The 11,404-nt window shown below is 41.1% G+C and overlaps 1 protein-coding gene across 8 annotated transcripts in view; it reads right to left on the reverse strand.

Annotated features, from left to right (window-relative positions):
* The window catches only part of ccdc142 (coiled-coil domain containing 142), a 164,882-nt gene that overhangs the window by 116,360 nt on the left and 37,118 nt on the right, over window positions 1-11,404 (reverse strand). For 7 of the 8 annotated variants that reach the window (XR_007263052.1, XM_048601969.1, XM_048601951.1 and 4 more), the window contains one exon: window positions 7,244-8,935. The exons of the other annotated variant lie outside the window; for it this stretch is intronic. Coding sequence is in view for 6 of the 7 variants with exons in the window: in XM_048601969.1 (XP_048457926.1) it covers window positions 7,244-8,935 (1,692 nt within the window). In the remaining variant the exon portion in view is untranslated. The remainder of the gene's footprint in view (window positions 1-7,243; window positions 8,936-11,404) is intronic. 8 annotated transcript variants of the gene reach the window in all.

Genomic DNA, 11,404 nt, shown 5'->3' on the forward strand with positions numbered 1-11,404 from the left:
TCATACCATCTTTCTCTAAACAGCTCTGCTTTTTCAAAGATCATTTGACCTTTTGTAAACAATAAGCAATGTATAACAGTTCCACTTTTCACCTTAGAGTTCGAAAAATACTACATGGTAAATTCTCTGTACCTAGGTATTGTCCAAAAGTTTATTTACCCACTTTTTATTCCAAACAATATTTGTGTCTCTTACATCAACACCTCTTAAAGGTAGAGTGCAATACTTAAAACGTGCTTGCATCTCTTAAACAGAAGGTTCAGATCAGGTGTTGGCAGTCATGATGGATATGAAGATGAACTGCAGAATAATCAAGAATGATACAACATGGGGAAGCACAGACGATAGACTGCTGTGTGCTATATTGAAATTCTTGATGGAGGATGGAGGGGCTGGCTGTCAAACGGGTCCTTTATCTATATGGTGGAGCCCTGGGTGTCTGAAAAAAGTTGTACAATAAGTTACTAATTTAACTCAATGGGTTTGTGCCATGGCCTATTGGGTATTAGGTAAGGGAATGGAACTAGCTAAGTTGCTCTTTTAGAGAGCCAGTATGGACACAACAGGCTGAATAGCCTCTTTCTGTAGGTTAATCATTCTACGACTCTATAGTATCCTACCAAGTTCACCACTTAACAAGTGGGTTTAAGACTGCCACTTTCAAATCCAAAAAGTGCTCAGTCTACCTCAAATTACCCTAGAGGGGTAAGGTTTCTGAAACATCTGAGCAACAAGTAGGGCTGCAAAGCACACTATTACTATGTAGTTGCAAGATGAATGGTATTTTCCACTAATAGGATGCTACAATCAAGTCAAAAAGACATTCCACCTACCCCTCAAATGAGAAATAAGATATATGAATTTCAGGATCAGAACGATGAGTTACATACATACCACTGACAGCAGATCACGTCATACATAATGTCTCTTTAGCCTTTCATAATAACAGTAGTGATTATACTCAGATTACAAAGCTCAGAACTTAATGCTTAACCTTTGATGCGATTCCACAACTAGACAGCACTCTTTGAACAATCGTGTGTGTGCTGGGAATTGATGCTGCTTGGCCTGCTGTGTTCATCCAGCCCTGCACCTTGTTGTCTCGGATTCTCCAGCATCTGCAGTTCCTACTATCTCCAATCTTAAATATCAGTTGGGCTCACAACATGGCTCACTTACACTTGCTAGTAGCTACATACATTCACAAACAGGAGCCTAACTTCTACAGAAGAAAGCAACTTGTGTGGAATTGGAATTTTTCTGAATTAAGCAGTATGCAGGACAAAAGTTCTGCAGTACATCCTCCATTGTAATATCTCAACCAATTCACTCCCTTTTCTTATGCAGTATAACGTGTTACTTCCTTTGAAATTTGACACTTTTGCATTAGTCTTGATGAGCTCAAGACAAAAAGCTTTGACAATACATCTCTTTTTTTAATCCCACCAACACTAAAATACTTTCAGAGATAGCAGGAACTGCAGATGCTGGAGAATCTGAGATAACAAGGTGTAGAGCTGGATGAACACAGCAGGGTAAGCAGCATCAGAGGAGCAGGAAAGCTGACGTTTCGGGCCTAAACCCTTCTTCAGAAATGGGGGAAGGGGATTCTGAAATAAATAGAGAGAGTGGGGGAGGCGGATGGAACATGAATAAAGGAGCAGATAGGTGGAGAGGAGACGGACAGGTTTTTAAAGAGAGTTTAGGAAGATTGGCTGAAGGCTTGGATGGAAAGCTGTGCTTTAAAAAGAAGAGGGTAAATGAAGAAGCAGAGGTCTGGAATGTAATTTCAGAGACCTCAACATGTAGACAATTGTACCACTAATGGGTTGGGGAAATGAACAGTACCTAAATTAGGAGAAACAATGCAAGAGGAAAGAAAGTTTGAAAGCATGTGAAGAGTTACAGTGGAAGGAGCCATGAACAAAACTGACAAATAATGAGGTTTTGCCAAATATCCTGGTCAATATTTATCCCTCAACCAATATCACAAGGAAACAGATTATCTATTATTGTTGTTTGTGCAACCTTGCAGTATGAAAACTGGCTTTCACATTTCCTATATTATAAGAGTGATAACAACACTTTAGAAACATTTTGTTGGCTGCAAAACACTTTGGGATGCTCTGTCATCATGAAAAGTACTATATATATTGTAAGTCTTCATTCTGAATTGAAAATTTTCTGCTAATATTTCTTAATTATTAGAAGTCCTGCTTTAATATAGTTCAATTATACATTTCAATACTGAACTTTTTTTATTAAAAAAGCAAATACATTGTGTTTATTTCTTAATACAGGTCAATCAGATGATTTAAAGAAAAATAACTTGCATCACTAAAACCTTGTGGAAAACTAAATCCAATGTAGGCCTGCAAAAAGCAGCAATTTATTTTAAAAAAAGTGCCTGGAATTTATGATGGAATCAGATGGATGGCTGCAGCTCATGCTACCAACCAGCAATGTTCTTTTGTCATTTTGCTGTTGGCTAAAACTAAAGTTTCCACAAATATATGGAGGAAAGTCTTCCCAAATAGGAATGAGATGGAGTCCTGGCCGCGCACTCAGATCCTGTGTGGACTAGCTGGTGGGAGTATTCACTGACATTTTCAACCTCTCCTTAATACTATCTGAAGTCCCCACCTGCTTCAAGAAGACCACAATTATCCCAGTACCAAAGAAAACAGTGTGCCGCAATGACTATCTCCTGGTGGCTCTGACCTCCATAATTATGAAGTGCTTCAAGAGGCTAGGCATGGCTCACTTAGACTGTAGCCTCCCAGCCTGCCTTGATCTCTTGTAATTTGCCTACTGATGCAACAGGTCCACAGCAGATGCCGTCTCACTGGCCCTACATTCATCCCTGGAACATCTGGATAATAAGGATACCTACGTCAGGGTCCCACTCATTGGCTACAGCTCTACCTTCAACACTATAATTCCAACCAAACTAATCTCCAAACTCCGAGACATAGATCTCTGCTTCGCCCTCTGCAACTGAATCCTCGACTTCCTGACCCACAGAACACAATCAATGAAGACAACTAACAGCACCTCTCCATGACAATCCTCAACACTTGCTCCCTGCAAGGATGCATACTCAGCCCCCTACTGTACTTCCTGCACACTCACGACTGTGTGGCCAAATTTCATCCAAATGCCATCTACAAGTTTACTGATGACACCACCGTTGTACACCAGATATCAAACAATGATGAGACACAATACAGGAAAGAGACAGAATGCGTAGTGACATGGTGCACACAAAACAATGTCAGAAAAACTAAAGAGCTGATCATCGAATTCAGGAAGCAAGGAGGAGGGCACGTCCCTATCTACATCAATGGTGCTGAGGTGGAGATGGTCAAGAATGTCAAGTTCCTAGGAGTTACAATCACCACCGATCTGTTCTGGACCACCCACGTTGATGCGACTATCAAGAAGGCATGACAACACCTCTTCTTCTTCAGATGGCTAAGGAAATTCGGCATGTCCATAACAATCCTCACCAACTTTTACAGATGCACGATAAAAAGCATTCTATCTGGATGCATCACAGCTTGGTATGGAAACTGTTCTGCTTGGGACTGTAAGAAACTATAGAAAGTTGTGAACACAGTCCAGACTGTCACGCAAGCCAACTTTCCAGTGGCTTGGTCAACCAGCCAATGAATATCTATACTTCGATCTGCAGAAAGGCAGCCAACATCAAAAACTCCTCCCACTCAGTGATGCTCTCTTCCAACCCATTCCACCAGGCAGAAGATTCAAAAGATTAAATACATGTATCAACAGGTTCAAGAACAGCTGTTATGAGTCTTCTGAATGGACCCCTCAACTTTCAAATCTAATGCTGATCTTGCTTTTGGGACACCTGTGCAGCCATAACTTTGTATTTCTCACTCTATTCAATCATCGTATGATCTTTGTGTCTTTATATGATATGATTTGCTGCAGTGCACGCAAAATAAAACTTTTCACTGTACTTAGCTACATGTGACAATAATAAATCAAATCAAAAGGACAGTCACTCTCATTCACCTCTTGAATTCATCCCTTTCGTCCCTTGGTCCAAACAAGGACCATGAGGTTAGGAGTCAACAAGCCATACCAGAATGCAGAATTGCGCATCAGTGAGGTTAATCCTCTGAAAGTGCTATTGGTAGCACTGTCAATGACTCTTCCATCACTTTACTGATGATCAACAGTTTTACTGATAGGGCAGTAATTGGTCAGTTTGGATTTGTCCTGTTTTATTTTGTGCACAGGAAAAAGCTGGGTATTCCCATTGATCCAGTATTGTAGCTGTATGCTCAAGTATCAAAGAATCATACAGTATTGAACAGGCTCGTCAGCCCATCAAATCCATAACCACAAAAAATATACTACTGGTCCCACTTCTAAACAATTTGGCAGGTTCTGGAACACAAGTCTTCAGTGATATTGCTGCAATTCTGTTCAGACTCTTGGTCTTAGCAGTATCCAGTGCTTTGAGCAATTTCTTGGCATCACAGAGTAAACTGAATTGGTTGACGACTGGCATCTCCGATGCTAGGAATCTGAGGAGAATGAAGCCAAGAATGATAATCCATTGTGCATTTCTGGCTGAAAACAGAACTAAACACTTCATCTGTGTCTTTTGAACTGATGTGCTGGGCTTCACCATGAATGAAGTTGTGAATATTTCTAGACCCTCCACCTCCTATTTGTTATTTAATTGTTCACCAGCATTTATGACTGGATGTGACAGAATTACAGAGTTTAGATTTGATTCACTGGTGTGGGATAATCTAGCCCTTTCTATTAAATGCTGCATGTCCAACAACAGAAGCAATCACCCATTTTACAGCTTCACAAATTTGATTGTTCACTTTCAGGTATGCCTTGTCCTGTTCCTGGTATGATGTGCTACACTCTTTAATGAACTACAGCTGATCTCTCACCTTGATGATAATGGTATACAGGAGGATATGCCAAATCAGGGGTTACAAATTGTGGTTGAGTACAGTTCTGCCAACGCCTCACAGCACTTCACGGATGCCAAGTTTTGGTTGCAATATCAATGCAAAGTCTGTCTCTTTGGGAATGGTGATAGTGCTGTACAAAATGATGGAAGGTATCCTCAATATGAAGACAGGACATTGTCTCCACAATGGCCGTGCATGAGTCACTCCTAGCAATGCATTAATGGATCGATTCATCCACAACAGGCAGATTGGTGATGATTACATCAAGTAGATGTTTTCTTCTTTTGGGTTCCCTGACCACCTGCTCAGACCCAGTCTAGCAGCCATGTTCATTAGGAATTGGTCAGTTCAGTCAGTTATAATGCTACTGAGCCACTCTTGGCACAGGACATCAAAGGCTCCTGCCAAGTACATTTTGTGCCCTCACCAACTTCAGTGCTTCTTCCAAGTGACGTTTAACATGCTGAAGTATTAATTCATCAACGCAGGGGAGGTATGGTAGGTGGTAATCTAGGAGGTCTTCTTTATCATGTTTGACCCAATTGCATGAAGTGCATGGCATGTCGTCTGCAGTTAATGTTGCGGACTGCCAAAGCAATTCCTTTATGACTATATACACTGTGCCAACACCTCTGGCAGGTCGATCTTGCTGTTTGGGTAGGATGTACCCAGAGATGGCGGTGGTGGTGACTGCAGCATGCTGAGGTATTATTCCACAAATATCCCTAAACAACTAGGCAGAGTGCGGCAATAATAGAACCCCAGTAATCTACAAGCCATCGCAGATGTGCAACAAAACAGATAAACCACCAAGATAACCAATTTGCCTGATGGACTGCTATTCAGGACAAAATAAATTCTTGCCAAGTTTAGTCATTAACAGGAAAATAATTTTATTTATTATAAACAGATTTACTCTTTAAAAATTGGAAAAAATAAGGTGGGCCAATTTACTACTAAATGTCTCAAGCAGAAAAATAGATGGTTTGGCACAAATATTATAATTTGAAAAATATAGATGAAGAAAAAAATTTACATCACATCAAAGTCCAGAGCGGGTAGAGAGCTATTTCTCACAATTCTTTGATTATTTCAGTGATGTTGCCTGCAGAACATTATTGATCTTCAAATCAATAACTGATCAAGCAGACCTAGGTCTTTTTTTAAACTCTTTTTTTGGGCTGGACTAGTCTTTAGGTTTTTTTTTTGTCTTTTTACTCTTAGAGAGAAATGATGAGAGATGCTTCTTGTTTGCAAGCTTCTGGAAGCTGACTGGATTGTACGGAGGTCTGTAACAATCTACAGCTGGACCAATCCTGGTTCACACTGTTTCAAAGTAGCCACTTTACTGCTGAAAAATAACAACTTCACATAGCTGAAGTATACACCTTACTATCTTCAAGAAAAAGAACTCCTCGTCCTGGGACAAAATTAACAGTTAATTGTGTAAATGTGGATTAAGTAAGGAAAGCTGCACAGATTTGTTAAGGTAACAAAGAAGACAAGGTGAACGAAGAATCAAGACAGCCAGAGGTAATTTTGTGAAGAAGTGCTAACAACATGAAAACTCAAGCTGACATTGGTAGTATGGAGTGAATGGCATCCTTTTGTGATGCATAATTATATGTTTCCATGATTCTACAGCATTACTGGACTACTTGGCCCACTGAGCCACTTTGCTACTTCGATAGTCATAATAAAGTAAATGAAAGGAACAATGTAATTTAGGAGGATGAAACTGATTAAAAACATAATGAAAATATACTGTGGAGTGAGGACCACAGACATCCTGGAAACTTTTGGCAATGCAAGAGAATACTACATAAGCAGCACTGTATCAGGCAGAAATGTATACCTTGAAACTCCTTTCAGGTGATATAAAAGATCCCATGACAATATCAACTCTTCTAAAAGAGAGGAGCTATCCTGGTGTAGTAGCAAATATTTATCCTTCAATTATCATCTCAAAACAACAAAAAAAAACTCAAAACATCTGATGCGTTGTTTGTGGAACTCTCTTGCGAAGTGCTACAGGTGTACTTACACCAAACAACCTATAACAGTTTAAGAAGGCAGCTCAATACCATCTTCTGAAGGGCAACTAGGATGGGTAATAACTGCTGGCACAGACAGTACAGCTAACATCTCGGAATTAATTTTAAAAAGTATGGCGGATACATATTAGGTGCTGTTACTCACATTAAAACAATGAAAACACTTCCGAAGTACTTCACAGGCTGTCGTTCTAATTTTCAATTATCCGCAGTCAAGCTTACCTTTATAACATGCTTCATGCAGTGTTTGAATAAGCAGTGCAGTAATTTGGGCTTTGCACTGATCCAGCTTTCCAACACTATATTTACAGGCTTCAGAAGAAAGCCCTGGTTGAAAGTAGAAACTATCACTCAGATGAGTTGCAAAGGCTTTCCACATCATGACCTGGTATTTAGAAAGTAGTACAACTTTTCCTTCGCAATGCGAAGAGTCTTGCCAGTGCACAGATTTTCTCCTGACAGGGGGAATTGAAGGATGTTGACCTGTTTCATCATTTCGCCTGTCTTTTAAACCTCGAAAATTATCTTCTGCTGAGAAGGTGGTGTGTTGGAATTGCAGGTCTTCAGTTTTAGCTTCCTGTGGTATTTCAGACTTCGGTCTGTTTAGAACATGCTGCCATAACACATTGGAAGTAGCAAGACCATCAACGATACGGTTAAGAAGCACTTCATCCTCCAGGCAGAATTCTTGAATGGCACTCTTACAGTTACAAGGCTCCAATTCTTGCTTGTCCTCTCGACACAGGTAAATTCCATTCTCTTCACTACAAAAAACATTATGATTACCTGTAAAACTCTGAATAAAAGATAGTTTTATATTTTCCCAATTTAGACCTGCGAGGTTATTACTATTCACAGTTGAAAGAAACGTTGCGTTAGTCATAATAACTTCATAGAAACATTGGGCTGCTATTCTTCCTCTTTCATTAGCCAAAGTACGCAATACCCTTTCTATCAGGAATGGTTCGACTTTCCAGTTCCAACTTCTGCTGCATGACATTACTTTCAATCTTTGAAACTGTAGATCAGTTTCATTTACATTAATTTCTTCAATACCATTCTTCATTTCAAGGTATAACTGACGCATATTAGAATCTGATACAATGCTGTTGAATATTTCCAGACCACGAAAAAATTCCCAAAGCCATTCTGACGGAAGGATATAAGGGTCAGCATTTGCCAAGGTGCAAAGTACTGTGGAAATATATTGCTCCATGAGAAAAACAGCATCCATACCCAATAGTGTCAAAGCCTGCTTCATATGGTTAAAGGTTTCCTTCATAAGTATCAGCTGATAATTTAACCAAGGATCATTCTTAATTTTCTCACTAAGGCAATTCCAGTGGCTTGTATGGTATCTCAGTTCTTCACACAGACGTCCAAGTCTCTTAACAGATATGCCACTTGAATGGTCCTTGCCCAGACTTAATTTTTTGGATGTTTCTTGATCTTGAGTCAGCAATTCCATCAATTTTCTTACAAATTTAGATGCACTACTCACACTTATGGCATATTCTTTGTTAAGAAGAATGCAAGATCTACGTTCCAACAGTATGTGCAGTTTTGCATAATTGTTTGCTAAGCTCGATATCGTCCGATGATAATGGAAATCAGTGGTGCTCAGAATATCTGATGGCAATGATTTCACATGGCCATGAAATAAACCACCTTTGAGACACCGTTGCAGCTGGCAACATTTACCCAAATCAAAGGCAATCCTCTCCGCCTCAGCCAGTTTCCCTGAAGTAAATCTGTTATCCAGATCGGCAGTTAGCAATGAATCATCACTATCAGTATCTGAACAACTGTCTTCTGCTTGGTGCTTAGCCATTAGCCATTTCCACCCAGGTTGAAACCGATTCCACAATAGAGTTTCAGCATGTTGCAGAGATTTTGCAAAACTGTTTGTTGGTCCTAAACATGAAAGTACAGAACATTTCAGACAATGCAAGACAAGTTAGAAACAACTTATAAATAGGCAGTATTAGATCCACAGTTTAGATAACAATTAGTCTGCACCCAGTTAACTAGCACACTACTTACATCTACTGATGCACAAAGTTCGTTTATATTGTTAAAATAATTCATCCAGCGCTACTAATCCTTGATTTGTCTGGAAAATCATTTAAAAACAAATTTGTTCACTTTTATGATGAAGCCAAGACAACCAACAGTCCACTAAACCGAAAAATGTACTTTCCCAGCAAAATGAAATAGTTATGCAGGGAAATGTGGAAATTCAACACTTTATCAGAGCTATAGAAAACAATTAAAAAAACACAATAAAGGAATAGGGTACAAAAAGACTCAGAAAAAAAATTACAAAGCATATTAAAGCAAACAGAGAAGTGTTATTAGATACATTAAGATAGTGGTATGGGAAATATGAGACCCAGTTTGTTTGTGAGATAAATCTTAGTTCCAAAAGGATAGAGAAATCTTACCACTACCATACCCATCCTGGCTTGTATTTCAATACTGGCCATGGGGTCTTTAACTTCCATTGGGGGTGGGGAGTGAGGAGATCTAAGGAGCCTTGATGAATTTCTACACTGGATTTTGTAGGTCATGATTAACTGGTTGATTGCACAATGTGTGACAGTTTATCTCACTACCCATCCACATGGCCTCACTGTGTACACACTGATCGCACAACTTCCAATTCTGAAGTCCATGTGGCTTGAGGAAAGTGCATGCTCTGACAATCTTTGTCAACTTGTTGCATTGTTTCAGTTCAGCCCAAATGGGCCATCATTGCAGGGTAAAGTTAATTTCATGACAGCAATATAATCAAAAGTAGTAGTATACTTGGAACTGATGTGTGAAACCAATTCTCTTAAAATCCAGTGCATCATGTTCATGTGGACTCTGTAAAAGCATCTCAGTTATCCTACCGCGCTGCTCATTCTCTGTAAACTTGCAGTTGGTCATTTAGGATGACGAGATTACAGGAAATGCTGCCACACCCCACATTCAACATCCAAACAATGCATGAAACCAGAGGCCCTGGAAACAAATTGTGACCATGGTCATGACCTCCCATGCCTCCACATTTAAAAGCAGCCAGCAACATTCTGAATGTTCCAGAGGTGTGGAACCAAAGGTCTACTTGCAATGTCACCAGCAGCACTGTGACATCACAAGCTACAAGATGAAGCAATAATAATAACTGATGAACCTGGATTATCTAAAAACCCGGGTCGGCCCGGTGGCTCAGTAGTCAGCACTGCTGCCTCATCGCGCCAAGGGACCCAGGTCACTGTCGGAGTGGAGTTCTCCCCCTCACCTGCATTGATGCTCTGGTTTCCTCCCACAGTCCAAAGATGTGCAGATTAGGTGGATTGGCAATGCTAAATTGCCCTGGAGTCTCCAGGGATGTGTAGGCTAGGTGGACTAGTCATGGTAAATGCAGAGTTACGGTGATAGGTAGGGGTGAGAGCCCAGGTGGGATGCTATTCGGAAGGTCGGCGCATACTCAATGGGCTGAATGGCCTCTATCTGCACTGCAGAGATTCTATGAAACCAAATATGTCCCACTTCTATGTGGAATGTGAAACTGAATTTCTGTTTACAACTGTAAAATGCAAGACAGCATTGTCTTATGTCAGCAAAGTATGCCAACAAGTATAAAGGAGAATTTGGAAAACACCATGCAACAAGGCACAGTAAATTCAATCAGAGATAGTAGGAACTGCAGATGCTGGAGAATCCGAGACAACAAGGTGCAGAGCTGGATGAACACAGCAGGCCAAGCAGCATCATAGGAGCAGGAAGGCTGACGTTTCGGGCCTAGACCATTCATCAGAAATGGGGGAGGGGAAGGGGGTTCTGAAATAAATAGGGAGAGAGGGGGAGGTGGATAGAAGATGGATAGAGGAGAAGATAGGTGGAGAGGAAACAGACAGGTCGAAGAGGCGGGGATGGAGCCAGTAAGGTGAGTGTAGGTGGGGAGTTAGGGAGGGGATAGGTCAGTCCAGGGAGGATGGACAGGTCAAGGGGGCAGGATGAGGTTAGTAGATAGGAGATGGGGGTGCGGCTTGGAGGTGGGAGGAGGGGATAGGTGGGAGGAAGAACAGGTTAGGGAGGCGGGGACGAGCTGGGCTGGTTTCAAGGACCGCAACCTCCCCCCTCAGTGGTCGAGAACACCCTCCACCGTGTCGCCCACATTTCCTGCAACTCATCCCTCACACCCCGTCCCCGCAATAACAACCAAAAAAGAATCCCCCTCGTCCTCACGTACCACCCCACCAACCTCCGGATCCAACGCATCATCCTCCGACACTTCCACCATCTGCAATCCGACCCCACCACCAAAGACAATTTTCCCTCCCCACCCTTATCTGCTTTCCGGAGGGACAACTCTCTCCGTGACTCCCTTGTCCG

This window comes from Rhincodon typus, chromosome 1, assembly GCF_021869965.1.
Source record: "Rhincodon typus isolate 14 chromosome 1, sRhiTyp1.1, whole genome shotgun sequence".
NCBI classification, from domain to species: Eukaryota; Metazoa; Chordata; class Chondrichthyes; order Orectolobiformes; family Rhincodontidae; genus Rhincodon; species Rhincodon typus.